The following is a 20224-nucleotide window of genomic DNA, read 5'->3' as shown; positions in this document are numbered from 1 at the left end:
ACCCTCCCCGCCCCAAACCTTCTTTCTTGCTATGTTACCGATAATTACGACTCTTCTCTTTGATCTGTAAAATGTCAAATCGCTGCGTTCCTATAGAGTGGCGCCGACAGTTTTACAGCATTTCTACGAAGAGGTACTCAATTAGCTTTTCAACTCCCCCCCTCTTCCCAATATTTTGCTATTTTTACGATCTCCATTACGCACAAGTACCAACAGACTCCTAGGGATACCCCCCCCCCCCCAACCGTCTTCCTGGCTATGTTACTGATGATCATGACTCTTCCCTTTGACCTGTAAAATGTCAAATCGCTGCGGTCCTATAGAGTGGCGCCGATTGTTTTACAGCATTTCTACGAAGGGATACTCAATTAGCTTTTCAGAATCGGAGCCAAAGATCTTCATGTCAAATATATTAAATGATTATAAATCTTATTTGGCTAAATGATATTTACTAACGTTCTGTTTCTGTCAGTTTCTATTAGCTCAAATTGACATTTTAATAACCTGTATATGAAGATGCCGCTCCCGTAATGTGGCTGTTCACGATCAGAAGACATCAAGTTGCAAAGAATATGTTTACAACAGTTGCAGTTTGTATTTAACAGGTTAAATGAAGTTTTAGTAAATTTTTGCTGAATGGAGTCGGAACTGGAGTTGGAGTCGGTATATTGAAAATGTCTGGAGTCGGAATTGGAGTCAGTTAGAATTATAAAATCTAGTTAAGTGAAGCTTTTAAACAGGGCTGTAGAGTCGGAGCTTTAGTAAATTTTTGCTGAAGGGAGTCGGTATATTGAAAATGTTTTAAGGCGGAGTTGGAGTAGGTTATAATTATAAAATCTAGTTAAATGAAGCTTTAAAACAGGGCTGTAGAGTCGTAGTTTTAGTAAATTTTTGCTGAAGGGAGTTGGAGTTGGTATATTGAAAATGTTTTAAGTCGGAGTTGGAGTCAGTTATAATTATAAAATCTAGTTAAGTGAAGCTTTAAAACAGGTCTGTAGAGTCGGAGTTTTAATAAATTTTCGCCTAAGAGAGTCGGAGTCGGTATATTGAAAATGTTATAAGTCGGAGTTCGAGTCAGTTAGAAATATAAAATCTAGTTAAGTGAAGCTTTAAAATAAGGCTGTAGAGTCGTACTTTTAATAATTTTTTTGCTGAAGGGAGTCGGAGTCGGTATATTGAAAATGTTTTAATTCGGAGTTGGAGTCAGTTATAATTATAAAATCTAGTTAAGTGAAGCTTTAAAACAGGGCTGTAGAACCGCAGTTTTAGTAAATTTTTGCTGCGGGGATTCGGAGTCGGTATATTGAAAATGTTTTAAGTCGAAATTGGAGTCAGCTGTAATTATAAAATCTAGCTAAGTGAAGCTTTAAAACAGGGCTGTAGGGTCGGAATTTTAGTAAATTTTTGCTGAAGGGAGTTAGAGTCGGTATATTGAAAATGTTTTAAGTCGGAGCTGGAATCGGTTATAATTATAAAATCTAGTTAAATGAAGTTTTAAAACAGGGCCGTGGAGTCGGAGTATTAGTACATTTGTTATGAAGGGAGTCTGACTCCATTCGGAAAATGTTAAACGGAAACTAATTTGTTTTATACCAGGACACTATGTCAAGTCAGGACAGCAGCAGGGAAAATAACAACCTATGGTGGTGATTTCAAGGCGCAAACGCAGTAGGAGGTTGGGCTAGGTCTAAATTTCAAGAGTTTTATTAGTTTTCCCATAATTTATGTACTTTGTGTATAATTTGCCTTGTTTTGCCTTTTTCATATTTGCACGCACCTTGCCAGGGGGGCATATGGGCCCTGCGTATATGACTGATAGATAGACACATCTCCAATTGTTCCTTAGTTGGGGGGGGGAGTTCAGTGTATAAAAAGTTAATTTTTTGGGCAACATTTTAATCTTTTCAGAGCGAGGGAAAAGGGGTCCTTCAGATAATTCTAAGCGGGAATATCCCTGACCGAAATCCCCCTCTGGTTTTTACTGACGTGGTATAGATCGCGTGTAATTCAGAGGTGTAAAAAAATCCTTGGCGCGGAGTACAAGCAATTTAATGTTTTTCTTGGCTCATTGTGTTTTTTATCAAAAACTTTGAAATTAAACAATATAAAGAAATTAATCCTTTTTTTTTGGGGGGGGGAGAGAAAAAGTAAAAACTGTTTTTGCGAGTACTGTGATTATACTGTTTTGGATTTTTTATGAAATCTATTTTGATTGTTTCCTCTCGTGTATTTTGATGTCTATTGCTGTAAACTAATTCGAATATTTTGGTTATAAATTTGACAGTCGTGGTCAGTGAACACAATATCAAACCATTATTTTTTTATTTTTTTTTTTAGAAAGAGAAATTCATTTTTATTAAAGACCAATATTCACAAAAAAAATCATATCAAACATACCTACCACGTGAAAATTTATACAGATTTGTTTGTGGCAGGACTCAATATTTTACTCACTTCCTACATATATATTTAAAAAAGAAAAGAAGAAAAATGCAATCATATAAATAGATAAAAAATAAACCTCATGGGAACCGCGAACCAATACTTACAGAAGACAGAAGACAGTAGACACTGAAGTAGTATTGAATTAAAGCATCCCAGAATAAATTTACTATAATTGTAGCCTGACCTTCACTACTACGAACTCAAAACCAGACGTATTGTCGAAGGTTTCATGTAGCTGAAAAGGTTAAAAATGATACACAGCGATTCCCTGTTTGACACAAGACATTGAAAAAAAAAATTTGAATGGTGACAAGAAATTTTTCATCTAATATAAAGTGAAACTGTGTTTTCTCCAAATAGAAATCTAAATTTGGTAGGCTTGAATCACAGGTTGTTTTTTTTTTTTTTTTTTTTTTTTTTTTTTTTTTTCAAAATTTCATTAAAACCTGAATCAAAGAAATATTTATGAAAAATCTAAACTTGAGTAAAACAGTTCCAAAAGGTGAGTAAAACTAAAATTATAAATATGTTAAAATAAAACTAAGATTATAAATATCTGAAAATACCTAGTGATGCTTTAAAACATAAATGATTCAACTCCGCTTCCTACTATAATTTCATCCCGGCCCGAGTTTCAAAGCAAATTATGTTCAAGAGACAAGCGCAATATATATAAGGATATATATATATATATATATATATATATATATATATATATATATATATATATATATATATATATATATATATATATATATATATATATATATATATTTGACCTTTACCTCCTTATTAGTGCCCCTGAAAACAAGCCGAAGTCCTGAAATTGGGAAGACAGTTTTGGACCATATTAACAAAGCATGAGCTGATTATCACACGCTCATTTTTTTTAATTATGAAGTTCTCTTGTTTTTATTTTTGTAAATGTGTCTGTAAATAAAATGACACTCCTGAAAAAAAAGAAAAAAAAATGTACGAGTTTGACCTACTAATAAATAATGGTTGACTAAATAACCATATCTTCATAAAAGTCATCAAGTGTCAAATTATTGCAGCCCAAACGCGTTCTCGCCAGGGCTGCCAATTTTTTTCCAACCGAAGTGGTCACTTTCAGGTGCCAAAATCGAATCGGGAAACTTCCGATCCTCTGCGAAACTAACCGCTGTTTATTTGTCATCTGTCAGCTGATAGGTTGATATCTCGAGTGTAGCTCAAAAATGAATCTCAATGAATTGTTGAACAAGGCCCAAATTAAAATTTTGTGGACATTAAATAGGGATCATAATGCCCACAGTGCCATATCCAGATCACAACATGCAACTCCTGAATTTTAATAATTTTTTTTTTACTTACAAAAATGTGCTTGGTTCTTTGAATTTCCCTACATAAATTATTTTTGAAGTTGTTTTGCTCCATAAGAAGCCACCTTTAGGGTCCTCCATGAGGGTCCATCTTTAATTTCGACTTTAAAAAACTGTAAAATTATACAAGATCATAGAGTACGTAAATAATTTATGCCTCTTAAACCAAAGTTACTATGTTGGTTTAGAGCCGTGATTCCCAGCTTGAGGTACAGGTCTCACCAGTAGGCTGTAGGCTCATCAGTAGGCTCACTAGTAGGCATGGTAATATTTTGTTGGGTCATGGGTAGGGCGTGCACCCTTTGGAAGACTCTACTTAAGAGGTTAATTTAAAAAAAAAATCATTTGACTGACACCACATTAATATGCATTTAAAGAGGAAAAAATATATGATAGTATTTCAAAAACGTCATGCATTGTATAAAATATGTTTTGTACAGACAATAATTTCATTAGCATAAAATATGCCTGGAAGACGACCCGATAAAAATACCAAGTTAGTGATCTTTTAAGCTTCCTGGGGTGAATACATGTAAAGTTTTGAGTAAAAAATGTTGATGCCACGAGGGGCATTAAATTTTAAGAAATTCCTAGGTTGGGCATGGCCCAAAATCGTTGGGAACTACTGGTTTAGAGGATCGTATCTTCGAGGATAACTACTTCAGAAATAAGTATGAAATCATGATTTGGAACAGTAGGAAAAGAATGTATAAAAGCATGTAAAGAATGTTATGAAAGTAGGAAAGTATAAATGTATGTAATATATAATGTATAAATGAAATGAAGTAAAGAATGTATGAATGAATGAAAATGAATGTACGATTGAAAGAACGTATGAATGTCTGAAAGCATGTAAAGAATGTTATAAAAATGTTAGGAAAAGAATGCATGAAACCGTGTACCTTGAAAAAATTTCCTTTTCTATTCGGAAAATTCATACAAAAATAAAAAGAACTTTACAAAAAAAACTCTCCAAATAAACTGAAACGTAAAAAAAAGCCTTAATTAAGATATATTTTATATCTATTCAGGGACGACTGTCGACGTCGTCCCATATTCATTCTTTAAAAAAAAATTAAAATTGTTTAAAGTCTGTTTATGTTTTTTTCATATTATTTTTTTTGTTCTATCTTAGGACCTCAGCCTGTGCTGAATCTCAACACCTCAGAAGCTGACGATCTAATGATATCGTGGAGGCCGGATCCCACTAGTTTTCAGGAAAGCTTTAAAGTAAGTAATTTTGTATGACTATTAATTGGACTTTAAGAAATAGAGTCTCGAACAGGTCCGGTAGAATCTTCCTCCCTCTATATTTGGTTTCATTACCTCTCCTATTGAGGGAAAAACAACAGAAATTCCTGTTATTAATTGAAAAAGGAGCCAACATTTTGTAGTTTCCTGGTTGTAATATGTGGCTACCGAACCTGGCACACCCTTAGGATTTTTTCATGGGGGAAGGAGTTAGGGTTGATTCTACCATACAGGCAATCAACTAGGGCGTAAGGGGCACCTGAGTGGCCGGAGCAGCCCTGTTTGCCAATAAGACCAGGTCGAAAAAATAAGAACATTTTTTTAGAACAGAAAAATATCTGAAAAATATACTTTATTTTGAATATACAATAAGTTTATGGTTTATTCCAGATGAGACAGTACTATCTTGGTATGTTTGTAGTTATATTTTGCAGCAAAAATAAAGTAAAATCCTAGCAAGTATAGATCTAAGCTTTTCTCCCCTTCTGGGATTTTCCGCTTCGCTCTTCTGCTCTTTTGTTACTACTTGGCTACATGTTGGTTTTCACTTCTTTCCCTCCCTCATTTTGCTTGGATTTCTATTTTTTAGCCAAACTTTGGGGTCCGTACCAGGTCATTCCACGCCTTTTTCGTACATGCGTGCTATGTGATTCGCTTGTCGCGTCGAATTGCGTGAACGCGTCGAAGCAACCTGTTGCCTGTTGTTTCATCAGAATTTGCTGAAATATATGTTGGTTTTTGTTTTAAAGTTTGCTAGCTGGTAGTTAGTTTCTTGTTATGAAAACAAAATAGCCAAAACATCTCTTGATTCTTGTCTACTAAGAAGGTATGTGAAATATCAGTTATTATCTGATTTTTAGGTTTCCAACTTTATGCCGAATTTTATATTCCGAACTTTCGGGATTGCTTAAGTTTAATCCAGACGGCATCGGAATTGCACAAATTCAATTTTTCGTGATCATATTTTTAATAAAATGTTTTGTTTACATAACACATCTTAAAACTATAAACGCCTTCAACTAAATTGAGTATTTTAAAAAAATCACGTTCAAAATGTTATTTATATCATAATTTACCATAAAAAGGCCTAAAATTCCAAGTTCAGAAAGAAAATGCTTAAAACATCGCTTTATTGTCTCACAATTCAGTATGCATTTCCATTTTCTAACAATTCACGTGGAAATCTGTAGCCTCCAGGGAAAGCCAGCGATTCTGGCAATTCATGGCTATTGGTCTTAAATGCCTTTTTTGAACATTTCGCCGCTGTTAAGTACCGACATTATTCGGGTCCTTTTCCCTTGTAAAAAAAAGTCGTGAAATTTGGGAACATTTTTTTTGGGGTAACACTACTACTGTTTTCTGTTTAGTGAAACATATATATATGCGTCTTTTTCTTCGCGTCATCTCGACGCTGGAAAGTACTTGTGCACCACTTTCTATTTCAAACGCTCAAACCTTTGAGTGGTACAAGATGGGAGAGTGGTACAAGAGAACCTTCCCAAAGGTTCCCAAATGGAACCTTTGGGAATATTAGTAATGTGTTATATCAAATGTTGCGGGTTTGTAAGTTTAGGTCCTCTAAATATCTTTGTTCGAATTTTCCCGTTTTCTTTGTTCAGCTGATTATGCGGCCCTTCCTCTAGATTATTTTTCAGACAAAGCATCGAACAAGAAAAAGGGCAAGGAAAGGAAAAGGAAAAAGGAAAGGGTATAGGAAAAAAGGCAGGCTCTCGTGGCATCGGACAAAAATTTCAAGATCACTGTTGTAATTGAACTGCTTAAAAGGTTTAGAAACAGGGGATTCATCGAACGACACACATATATCTTTTTATAATATTTTTAATCTCTCAGTTTGTACTATCTAAATTTGTATTTTGTGTTTCTATGGCCCTCAGGCTTTTTGCAATGAATGAGTCTTATCTATATATCATTCCAAATTCCATCTCCCCCTGGACAGGGTGATTTCAGGCGTTCACCAATTTCTTAATACGCTCTAGCACATAAATCGACACTGGTTCAATCCATGACGGCGTGTATGTAATATCAAATAATTTTTCCCCGGAGAGGGGGAGGGGAGGGGAAGGAATTTAATTTTAAGCAGCAGTTTTTAAATTTTCCAGGGGGGATTCTTGAGACGAATCAGGGGCGAGGTGAAATCTACCTCTTGGACAGGTATGCAGCTTAGTAGAAGAGGACGAAATTAACCCATATATTTGACAAAGCTTAGTTTTCATTCTAAAACTCTATTTTTGTTTAAGGTGTCCTATGAGGAATTAGAGACGCCTAGCGGAGATTCTTCGACATACAATGTATTTGAAAGCCAGATCCTTCTAGACACTCTACTTCCTGGTCGAAATTATTCCATATCAGTAACAGCAGTTAGTAATGGAATGGAGTCAGAAGAAAGAAGTTTATTCCAAGCAACCCGTCCATCACCCCCTATCATTGAAGCTTCCACGCCTATTATTGGAGGAATGAATATATCTTGGAAGTCGGATGTAAATTCGAAGCAAGATGAATTTGCAGTTGTCTATAGTAGAAATGATACTGGTAATACTTCCTTCATCTTTCTTGTTTGTCATTTATCTATTTATACCAATTCCTGTCTTACTTTTTATTAGTTATTTTTTACTTACCTACTTAGCAATTACGTTTTAGTTATTTTTCTGTTTGTTTATATTGCCGTTTAATTAATTTGCAATTGAACTTACAATTACAAAAATGCTTCTGCACCTTTTTATTCCTTTGTAACCATTATATTAAGTTACACGTGTCAGAACTACTACTACTACTAACAACTCACTGAATCACCAAGCTGCCTGAAGGCAAGACTGCTACACATGGTTCTCCTCCATCCCAATCTATTCAAAGCCTCCTTCTTGGGAAGGGGAAGCTCTTGGGAAGAGGAAGGAAATGGGAAGTTCCCATTTCCTTTAAATCTTTCTTTATGACATCCTTCCACCCCAGCCACGGACGACCTCCTTTCCGTTTAGCCCTAGACGGTTGGCCAAAAAGGACAATCTTTGGTAATCTCTCATCGTTCATACACAGAGTTTGCTCTAGCAATCTCTATCTTTTCTTGATGATACTCCCAAAAAGTGCGGTAAAAACCCATTTTTCGTAGAGCTTACGGTTTGAAATAGTGTCTGTAAGTCGGACCCTGGCCTAATATGTACTTTATCTCTTTTATATTTTGATTTCATAATTCAAATGGTAAATATTTGAGTAGTTTATGTCACTCTATTTCGTGGAACCTCTTGTGAAGTTCGACAGAGCTTGCGAGGTCCAGGGAGCCTTGGTTGAGAAGCCTTGTATTAAAATTAATTGTGCTGCACCATCTCTCGATGTTTCCCACTGCTGAAATACTTTCCCTTTGTGCAGGTAATTAGCCAAATTGATAAAAATCATATGGTAAGTCATAGCCTAAAATTGTATAGTAAAACCATAAAACCGTAAAAAGGTAAGTCATAACCATAAAATTTTATGGTAAGTAATATGAAAGTCATAAATAAAATATTAGGATAACGCAATAGCCTACTAATTTTAGCCAACAGAAACCAAGTCGAATAATAAGTTTACCAATGGCGGCCGTATACCTGGTTAATGTACTCAATTCTAGAAATCTTCCAGATCGGTTATGAATTATTTAAAGCAATTTGAAGGTACTATTTCATGACGGCATCAAAGATACATGAAGATACCAAAGATACTACTACTACTACTAACAACTTACTGCAGCAGCAAGCCACCTGAGGCCAACATAGCTACGCACGCTCCTCCTCCGTCCCAATCTATTCAAAGCCTCTTTCTTTACCCCCTCCCAGGAATTTCCCATTTCCCTTAAATCTTTCTTTATGAGATCCTCCCACCCGAACCGCGGACGACCTGCTTTCCGTTTAGCCCTAGACGGTTGGCCGAAAAGGACAATCTTCGGCAATCTGTCATCCTTCATCCGCTGAACGTGCCCTAGCCATCTCAACCTTTCTCTCGTTATAGTTTTTGTTGTTATGGTCCTCAACAAGTTCGCTTCCAGGATCCATATTATTATTGGTGTTATGTTTCATCTTGTTTTTGTTTCAATAAATTGAATTGAATTGAATAGCCCTAGAAAGCGGGATTCCGATATGAATTATAGATTTATGACAACTCATGTTTTTAGCCTAGATTACCGAATATGAAAATGCTAATTCGAGTGTTGATCATGATAACTTGAGTCTTAATTCGATTTTCACTCGAGTGAAACTAAAAAATACCACGCCGCATCAAATACTGCACGGAAATATTAATTTCTTTAAAAAATGATGAAAATGTTAATCAGAGTCTTGATTCAGGATTTGAATTCGAGTGAAGCTAAAGCCATGCCCATATTATTGTCTTACTTGCCGATAAAATAAAATTGAAGCCTGACTATTACGCGAATTATGGATTCCGTTTTAATCTATTGAGTTGAACACTGTTCAGCTTTCAAGGATAAATTTGTGATTGACTAATCAGAGTGTAGAATATAGGCATAGTTTATTGAAAATAGAAAAGACGAGAGCTTGCAATAGCCGTTTTCTATCTGTAAGCTATTTTCAAAAATACCAGGACTTAGTATTAGTAGAGATAGTTGGGAACAAAATTGTTCATATATGCTTTAAAAAAATTTTTTTTTGTCATTTAATTAAACGTTAAACTCGTGTTAATCTTAAATCTTGACTTTTCTATTGACAAGTGTGACTATGATGATTATGTGACTATGCGACTATGTGACCATGATGACTATGACTATGTGAATCGGGATTAACAGGGAATATGACTATGTGAATCGGGAATAGCAGGGAATATGACTATGTGAATCGGGATTAGCAAGGAATATGACTATGTGAATCGGGATTAGCAGGGAATAAGACTGTGAATCGGGAATAACAGGGACTATGACTGTGAATCGGGAATAGCAGGGAATATGACTATGTGAATCGGGAATAACAGGGAATATGACTATGTGAATCGGGAATAACAGGGAATATGACTATGTGAATCGGGAATAACAAGGAATACGACTATGTGAATCGGGAATAGCAGGGAATATGACTATGTGAATCGGGAACAGGAATGAATCGGGAGACTACGTCGCATCAAAAACCGCATTTAAATATTATACACACAGGGTTTGGACCACTCTCCCTCCGACAAATTCCTCTCGTGGAAAATTACCCCCCCCCCTGTGGGAAATCCCCCGGATAGTTTCTCCTAGCTTATTCCCAATTCCAACAATATTTAAACAATCTATCTTAGGCATGGGTTTCTTCCAGGAAACCAAGGCTGTATCTTCTGGTGTCTGTATCTTCATGTAACAATTTTATCTAACTTATATTATTACTTTATTTAATTCCCTTCGTCGTAAAAAGCAAAAAATAATTTTGATTTTGTGAAATGTATGTGTTTTTAAGTTTTTAGCTTGAACAAATATATAGTTGCATGAAAAAGTCAGGTTTTATAAAATATAAAATTTTCAGTTTTGCTGAAAGTAATTAAAACGAATCTTTGCATGAGAAATGAACAACGAGAGCATTATCTAGCTGTTAGATTTATCTAGCATTATCTAGCTGGTTAGAACACACGAAATTTAAAAAAAAGTTTGACTTTACCCCTGACCTATTCTCGTTTTCCTATTATTTGTAATAACTTATTCTCAATTCCAACAGTATTTTTCAACAACAAAACCTTCCAAAAAGAAAAAGACAGGTTATTGTCCCAAACCTCCTTGCTAAAAATGTAGTTTAATTCTATTGGTTTATTGTGTGGCGTAATTTCGCAAGCCAATCACACACTACCTTATTTCTGGAGAACCAATGAATCTGTTCTACACGATAAATGTATGTAGTTGAAAACGTGATTGGTTCTTATGTATGAAATTTCAGCAAGTAAAAACGAGAAAATTTTGGGTCACAAGATTTATTCAAATAAACCTTCTGTTTCTGTCGTACTTCATCTTCTCTCTCACTTCCTACCTTCCATCCCTCCTCCTCCCATATTTCTTTAACCCCCTCTCTCAACTAAGGGGTAGTATACTTTCTGTTGGTGGTGTACACAACATTTTGCCTCATACCTCTAAACGTTTTTCAATTCCTCCATAGGTTTCCTGTACGTGTTCCTTCACGCAAGTCTCGTTCTTGCTGTACAGAAGATTAAGTACTAGTCTTTCGTTGTTTTTTTTTTTTTTTTTTTTTTTTTTTTTTTTTTTTTTTTTTTTTACCATTTGCTCTACAAGATCTCGTTTTTTGTCATTTCAGTTTTTGCCCTTGACACCAAGGCCGTACCCAGGTTTTTTCTCGGAGGGGGTTTTACTAAAAAAATCATCGGGGGGGGGGGGTTACACAAAAAAACGCGAAAAACGCATACAAAATTTGTTTATATCCATTTTTGTTACGTTTTTACGAGTCAGACAAACATTTGGTGGGGATTCAAACCCCCCTAACGCCCCCCTCCCTCTGGGTACGGCCTTGCTTGACACCCTGTATATTTTGCAACGACTTTTGTTTTGTGTGATATATTTCGTACTATTTTCTTCGTCCCCGAACCGCATTTACTTAAAAATTTTCGACTGAATTTTTTACGTCTATTTTTTCTTTCATAGGTGAGATGGTTACAATCCATGTGGATATGCCTCGTATAGCCCTCCAGTCACTTTTTCCCGGGGCTGGTTATGATATCAAAGTGTTTGCAATTAGTCATGGCTTATGGAGCGAGCCGCATGTTTATTTTCAAGCTGTCTGTAAGTATATATTTATATATATTTATTAATATAAGATCAAAACACTATGGCAAGCTCTTACGATATTTAGTGGAGAGGACTCGGGGACGCTTCTAGACCTGAAGGATATTCTGTCAGGTGGCATGAAGTCCTTTCTAGCTTCAGTAAGTTTGGTTGTCACAGATGCTAGTCAGGGCAAGAGTTCTGCCTTTTTTTTCTTTTCTTTTTTTTTACCTTGCCCTGCGCTAATTAAATTTTTTGCCAGCTTTTTGCAAGAACAAAAAAAGCAGGTATAATGTAAGTTTAATGATTCGACTTGCTCCTTTGAGGTAGATCGCTAATACATGGTTTCCTAGAAATTTAAAAAACAAATTGGAAATCTTGTCCAGTGGTTTTGGATTCTTATACTCTTATTTCTGCTGAAAAGCTGAAATGGATTACTATTTCTTTTCGAATTTCTTTCTTCGACGTGCTCTGATCCAACCGGTAACGCAATACGAAGTCTAAGAATTTCATATGTTAAAACCTCTGCTAATTGGGGAAGATTCAATAAACTGGGTCTCGGCGTGCTCTTGACTAGCTTTTGTTCGCCCTCCGTAAACCATCTTTTTGTTTGTTTTTTAAAATATTCCCTCCCAAACACCTCACACCAAACCCAAACACACCTCAAATGTCTCCGTTGAGGATATTTCGAATGTTACAGTTTTCCATGGGTTTACCACGTCGATATATTCGATGCCTTAAAAAAAATTTTGAGCCTCGGCGTCGGCTGGCTATCTCAAAGACGAAGGGCTTATCATTAAATCCTCCCAGGGGACTAACCACTATCGAGAGCTATTGAGAATCTTTTGTTTTACTGTGATATTTTACTGAAAAGACGATGAATTTCTGCGTCCCCTATGTCGGCAGGGTTTTCAATCAAAGAGAGTAGTACCAAAGAGACGTAAGACGGTTTTTCTAAGGTTTTCGTGAAAGCAGGTGTCAGATTTTACTTTTCTGTCGTACATTCGGATCTCTTATCCGAGCTCTACGAATTATGGCAAAACTGTCCATTCAATTCTAAATAGTTTGGTCACAGAAACTAAAAAGCTTATAAAGGACGAGATAGTGGGGTTTTTTATGGCATTGAATCCTCTTAATACTAAAGTTGTAAATCAGTTTCTCTTTAGGGATGCCCCATTGAAATTTAGGGATATTGCAGAAGTTGTGATAAGAAAGTCGTCTTTCTAATTTACTTCGAATGAGTTTCTTTTTTTCTATTTTGATAATCGCTTCTCTTTTTCTTACTGCTGATAGTTTATGTTTTATGTTTTTTTTTCTTATTTTCTATTCCTCCACAGCGTGTTGTACATTTTTGTACATCTTTGTGAAACTTTTTTAATTGCTGGTTTCAATATCCAACTAGTGTAGCCAGGTGAAGTCGATGGGGATTGCACTCCTCCCTGGATTTTGAAAAGAAATCTATTAATGTGATTTCAAATTTTGCGTGATTCCATATTTCCAAATAATAAAGTATTTACAAAGACTATATAAATTATATAATTGGTTTTTACAGACATATATACAAAAATTATCTCGGATAAATTAAACACTTGGTGCATACATGATAGAAATTAGATCCGCATATTGTTTGAGAAAGAAATAACGCTGATTAGCACGAAATTTGTATTGGCTATATTCTTTTGTTTATCTTTTAATTAGTTTTTGTTAATTTTTTGCCAGCTTTTTGCAAGAACAAAAAAAGCAAGTATAATGTAAGTTTAATGGTTTGACTTGCTCCTTTGAGGTAGACCGCTAATGCATGATTTCCTAGAAATTTAAAAAAACAAATTGGAAATATATATTTTTAGCATGAAAAAAAAACAATTTATATGTTTACCTAAGCAGAATTAGGAGGGGGGTGAACCCGGGATCAATATTTTCCTAACAAGACCCTCCTCCCCTTTAAGCAACCTTTTCTTGGAGTTTTTTTTTAGCTCTAGGCTATGCTCCTCGTTATGTGGGCTCGTGTTTCTCCTCTGATCATATGAAAAAAAGGTATTTGAAGAAGAATAGCTTAAGTAGGGGGACAGCGAGAAAAGATGATATTGTATTTGAAAAACACTTCTTAACTAATCTTTTGTGTTGCTTTGGGAAACCAAAGATTTGATTTCCCGAAAGAATACTTCTTCAATGAGATACCTAACACTTCCATTTTTTGTCCTCAATTGGTTTTTTGATTGAACTTAAATTACTTAAACATTTCAAAACATAAATTAGAGATTTATCTCGTCGCGTGTCTTAGGAAAGAGAACAAAAAGTCGAGAACGAAAAGTGGAAGATGAAGAAGAAGAAGGAAGTTAGCAGGCTGGATAGCAGTGATGAAAATGCAACTTCTATCAGTATTATTTGATTAAAAATGAGTATAATAATTACTGCAATTTTGTTAGGAAAATTGTTTTTGTTAGAATTTATTGAATGCTATTTTCCTTTTTTAGACCCAAATCCTCCCCGAAACGTTACGATACAGCGAGCATCAAATAATAGCATGACACTTACCTGGGTCCCGCCTGCTGCTTCACTGTTTACAAATTATATAATTAAGTAAGTGAAGGGAACTTTTTATACATTTGAACTTCCTTTTCTATCTTTTAGATGTTCTTAACTAGATTTTTTTTGCATGTAAACCAATTACGAAAAACATTCATTTCTTTGTTGAACACTGAAGTGTTCTACTTCATTCTTTATCTCCCCGCCTGCTCCCCAGTCTCTCTCTCTCTCTCTCTCTCTCTCTCTCTCTTTCTCTCTTCGCTCTTTTTCTTTCTCTCTTTCTCTTTCTTTCTCTCTTTTTTTCTATCTTTCTCTCTCTGTTTCTTTCTCTCTTTCACTTTTTCTCCCTCCTTTAACCCCATAAAGTATTACTTTGTTGTAGTTCTCTCACCTCCATGGCGATGTTCCTAACGCCCTCAGATATACTCCAGTAGTCCCTGATACATTTTTCTTATCATCTTTGCAATTCAAATAACAGTGAAACTTGTCTTACTTTTTATTTAATAGCAAGTTTTAACCCTTTAATTGCGTGTCACATTGTTTGAAACACCCTTCATGATTCGGCTCGCCTTCTATACTCTATGACTCTTAAACTACTTGAGATAAGAAGCAACATCAGGATGATATTAGAAAATATAATAATACTAAAAATAGTAAGATCAAAGTCTCTCTAGCCATTTCATGGTCTTTTGTTTTGTTCTTGTTTTATTTTCGTCTCTTGTCTTTTTGTAATTCATCCTTCCACTTTTTTGTTTATAATGAGTTAAAAATGAATTATTATTATTATAGTTGAGGTTGAGTGTAATATTTGTCCCAATCATTTTATATAAGAAAATGTGACGGTATTAAAAGACGGTATTCAGCTGTTATTCAGAAAGAAGGATACTATTAAAAAAATTACGGCGATATTAAACATTGTTTAGTAGTATGTCACTCGCCTGATTTGGCTCGCCCATTTTCTTCCGTAGCCCTGTTGTAGAATAAATGGCAATATTTGTTTTCTTTTAATAGAAAATTTAATATTTTTTTTTTGTTTATAAAAATAATAAAATATTAATTTAATTTTAACGAAATTGAAAAAATAGTAATTAATTCAAATTATTTTAATTATTTAAACTAGTTAATTTCTTAATCAATTAAAGTAGTAAAATTAATAAATTAAGTAAAATAAAAATTTGTAATAATACATTTTTCGGAGGTTTGCCGTTTATTATAGCTTGTTTTTTGTCCTTTTTTTGTCTTCGTGTTTCAGTTTTTGGTCTTTTTGCTTTTACTCTCTTTTATAATGTTGTCTCTCTGCGATTATGTTGGAGCCTTGTTGTATCCTGTACTTTTATTACACATTTTTTATTGATAAATTGATTGATTGGATATTAATCAATTATAGATATCATGTAGCAGAAAGCTCATTACCTGTAAAGAAAGAAATAACAATAAGCAATTCAATTGAATTGAATGACTTGACCCCAGGAGAGAGGTATATATTTGCTGTCAACACTCGGAGCTACTTAGTGGAAAGTCCATCTCCTCAAATTTTGGAATACACCCTGAGTAAGTGGCTTTCATCCAAAACCAAAAATTTCCTTTTGAGAAAGGGGTCTTCACTTGTTCCATTTTTACTTCTTTTTTTTCAACGGGCCATATTTTTTATGTAAAATATAAAAGATGTAAATCCATGTAGGGGCTGTCGTTTCAATTTTTTTTTCAGTTGCTTAAGCTCTGAAAAAGTTTATCAGCTGCAACCTAGTAAAGAGTGAATCATGGCTTATCGTAGCCGAAGCTCAAAAAAAGGATTTTTAAAGAGAACCGTTTTCGGTTACGTGTATTTCCTATGTAATATTTTTTTGGAAATAGTAATTTTCACTCAGATTGAATTAAACAGTAGTAAAAAGGTCCAAAATCCTAAAAAATGACGTCAAGTCTGAATAGAAATAATTTCATTATTATCATTATTAATGAAAACCCTTAATTGGAGATTTATAGAACCCCACCTTGAGTAACAAAGAAAATAACATTTTAGCGCTGGTGTATCTCCTTTTGTTTCTGGCTTTTTGTTGTGTGTTTTTCTGGCTTTTTTATTTATTTGTTTACTTATTATGGGTGTTCATATCAAACCATTATTCGCAAAATATTCTAAGGGGCCCATATATGAACTATATATATATGAACTGAAATAAATATGAACTGAAATAATAACTGAAATCATATATGAACTGAAATAAAAATATTTTCCGCCCTTTTCATGAAAAGAAGCGGACCGTGTCTGTACTGTTTTCTACCGTGAAATGTCTTTCTGGAGATATAGGCCTGCAATTCTGGAGAATTTCCAGAATTTCTGGAAGAAAGTGCTATTCTGAGATAGCCAATTGATTTTTTGTAGTCTAAGACCCTAAACTAGAGGTTTTACAGGCTGTCATTCTAAGAATTATATTCTAGCATGGGATGGAATGATGTCCAAGAATGGAATGGGAGGATGTCGTAAGAAAAGATTTAAGGGATATAAGAATTTCTTTGGAATTTTTAAATAGATTGGGATGGATAGGAGCGTGTGCAGCTGAGGCGGCTCGGTGCTGCAGTGAGTTTGAATTTTGATGATTAGGCAGTCAAAGTGTTGCTTTCGCACCCGCTGAATAGCTTATGTGCCGCACTTGGCGAGGCTTTACCTATGCCAGCTAGTATTAGTTTGAAAAAAAAATTAGACTTAGTGTAAACACATCCAAGTTTGGATATTGTTTTTCGTCAAATTCACACGGTTTTGTGAAACTTGCTTCATTTGAAAATTTTTCATTGCAGTAATTATGCACACAGAAAGCAACTTTTATGTACTGCGTCTCATGCAATATGCTCCTATCCAAAATTTTCTCTCGCTGGAAATATTCTGAAATATACTAGAAGTAGTAGAAATATTCCACTTTGGAATAAAATCCAATTTGGGCTTATTATTTCGGTTCTCCTTGTCAAAATATTTAAAAATGATGAAATATAATGATCTTGTCATATAAAGTAATCTCTTGTACTTTTAGTTTGAAGTCTGCGCACCCTCAGTGCCAAAATCGTAATTTTTAGAATTTTTCTTTTGTTTGTTTTAAAAACCTGAAATTTTTAGGCCAATGTCTTCATATGAAGGTCTTTTGGTACTTGTATGATAAACCCCCTACAGCTCAAGTTGTTCATTCATTGACACATTATAGAATTGTTTTTTTTTCGTTAGTTTCTTTCAGCTTAGCGTGAAACAAGACAAAGAGAAGTGACAGAATAGATGGAGAACATATAATTTGGGCTATATATTTGCACATTGGGGGGTGGGGTAAAGTATTTGGACTGTGTGAAATTAGAAAACAATTCTTACTCAAAATATGCAGAATAATTGACCTAACAAATCAGACATGCAGACCCGTTGTACTTTATACCCTCCCCCCTTAATGTCCAAATATATACCCCAAATTTGTTTCTAGAGCGTAACAATTTATCTTAATTTTAGTACATTTTATTAGAATTGAGCGTCACAGAAACATATTAGAAAAATATTATGTAGGGGGTATATCATACCAGTACCTGTCTTTTTTGTTAAAAAAATGAATTCCTGGTTTTGCTTAATTTTCTAAGCATGGCCATATAAGTTTCTACGTAACCATGTCAAACAATCAGATGTCATTTCACTGACCTTGGTACTTGAATTATATAAAACACGTTATCTTTGGTTTATTTTAGAGCCAAATCCAATTCTTCGATTGCTACCTATTTTGGATTCCGAAAATATAACTCTGGAATGGATGCGACCAGCTGGACGGGTTGACACCTACCGTCTGTTCTGGTATGAAAAACATTCTGCGTTCACACCCAATAGAAGAATTAAGGTTAGTTGAAATTAAATAATTTTTCAGTAGTCTTCCTATCTGTACGATGAATCTGGCTTAGAAATACCAAAACGAATAAAAGATCTAAAGCCAAACTGGCCTACAATGATAAAACCAAAGGAGTGCATTTTGAAAACAACGACTGTATGGCCATTATGAAGAAAAAGAAGAAGATGAACAACACAACGAATATTTCACGAAATTAGGCGTCCTTGGGAAGTATTTTGAAAACTATTTTTCCTTTTTCGACACTGGAGTGGGACCAGACACAAGTTTTAAGGATTAAAAATCATTTCAAGTCACCTTTTTGAAGACAAGGACTTGAAATATGACTTTCAAAGAAAATAAGTTTCTATGACTCAAATGTGTGCCTTTCCATCAGGGAGGCCGATTCTAGGCTCACAAAGCGAGCCTTCTCCGTGAAAAGCTCCAAAAATAGCTCTTAGTATGAATTTTCACTGTATTTGTGACGAAATTGTACAGAAAATGCATTGCTGTATTGATGTGAAATATTCTTTGGATTATTCGTCTTCTTTTTCTTCTAATGGCCATACGTTCGTTGCGTTCAAGGTTTATTTATTCGGTTTATATGAAATATGTAGTATTACTTAGGGACAAATTAGTGTTGAGACAAATTTCCCAACGGACTTCTTGACTTAGTCAAGATTGCTGGAAACAACGAACCTAACCTAACCTGAAATATGTAGTATTACTTAGGGACAAATTAGTGTTGAGACAAATTTCCCAACGGACTTCTTGACTTTTTAAATTCTTCGCTTCTGCATTGCAAGCGTGACATTAAAATCAAGGGAAAACATATTAGTCTAAATTTGGCTTTCCTATCAACAGGTTAATTAAGCTGGTTATGCTCCCTCGTGAATTTTAGAGAGAGAAAACGGATATAGTTTAAATATAAATATAACAGTGGAACATATAACAGTGAACATAGAACATATAACGGAGAACATGGAACATATAACAGAGAGGGAACAAAGAACATATAAAAGTAGGAACATATAACAGTGGAACAAACAACAGCAACAAACTTTAAATAATAAAAATCCGAATATTTCGGTTCCCCGTCCTGGAGCCTTTATCAACAGGAAAAAAAGTTAAACTAAGTTAAACGCAACATATAAACCAGAAAAAAAAACTCATTTCTTAATAACCTCCAAAATACTGCATTCACTGTAAATAGCCTGAATAATGAGACAGAAATGACAAAAGATCGTCTCTGGTAACCAGATTGTCTCTCGTATAATATCACTTTGGTCATGAGATATCTTAATAACCTCCAAAATACTGAAATCACTGTAAAAAGTCTGAATAATGGTCTAAGAAATTATTTACTCTCTTAGGAATTTTTAATTATTTAATGAAGTTCAGTCAATCGATTATTAAAATTTATATACCAACCTCTTGATTTAGGATTTTTTGTCCGAGAGGGCGAGGGTTCGAATCCTAGTGTAGCCAATTATTTGGTTTGGGACGGGGGTAAGTGGTGTGACTCTGTAAGCTCAGCCAGAGTCGACTCAGCTCTAAATGGGTACCTAGAGAAATCTCGGGATGGTAAACAGGAAGGGTATGCGAAAGTACAGGATGGTTGGTCCTGAAACCCCCGTTGCATTTCCTGTCTGAAGGGCCGAGAAATGGGGATCAGCATCGCCGGTATAGACTGTAAAGTCCACTGCCGTATTCTTTATTTTTAATAAACTAAATTTTTAAAGTTAAATATTATAAGTTAATTAACTAGTAACTTTAGTCAATAAGGCTGTTAATGTTAAATATTTATGTGTTGTATCAAAGGGTTTGGCCAACTGATAGGAAACTCAGTGGTGAGGTTAAAGGGGAAATTTTTGAAGTTTATGGCATTTGCTAAACCAATTCAGTTTAGTGATAATTTAATTATAAACTAGGTATTACCGAAGAATTTTGTGAAGTTTCGTGTTAAAGAGATGTAGGAACCCCGTATCTGCTTTTTGTTTCCTAAATCACTTTAGCGCATTATTGTATGTCTTACAGCAAGTTATGCATGTTGATCCAAG

At 34.7% G+C, this 20224-nt stretch overlaps 1 protein-coding gene across 1 annotated transcript in view; it reads left to right on the top strand.

Moving 5' to 3' along the window:
- LOC148939215 (tyrosine-protein phosphatase 10D-like) overlaps positions 1–20224 on the top strand; it is a 189273-nt gene that overhangs the window by 113083 nt on the left and 55966 nt on the right. Inside the window, exons 9-14 of the mRNA XM_089106813.1 lie at positions 4942–5036; positions 7316–7607; positions 11677–11814; positions 14271–14376; positions 15710–15873; positions 18034–18179. Coding sequence (XP_088962939.1) covers positions 4942–5036; positions 7316–7607; positions 11677–11814; positions 14271–14376; positions 15710–15873; positions 18034–18179 — 941 coding nt within the window. The remainder of the gene's footprint in view (positions 1–4941; positions 5037–7315; positions 7608–11676; positions 11815–14270; positions 14377–15709; positions 15874–18033; positions 18180–20224) is intronic.

This window comes from Artemia sp. Qi Xiang Cuo, chromosome 21, assembly GCF_049724085.1.
Source record: "Artemia sp. Qi Xiang Cuo chromosome 21, ASM4972408v1, whole genome shotgun sequence".
NCBI lineage: Eukaryota > Metazoa > Arthropoda > Branchiopoda > Anostraca > Artemiidae > Artemia > Artemia sp. Qi Xiang Cuo.
This window is presented reverse-complemented; position numbering and strand designations above follow the sequence as displayed.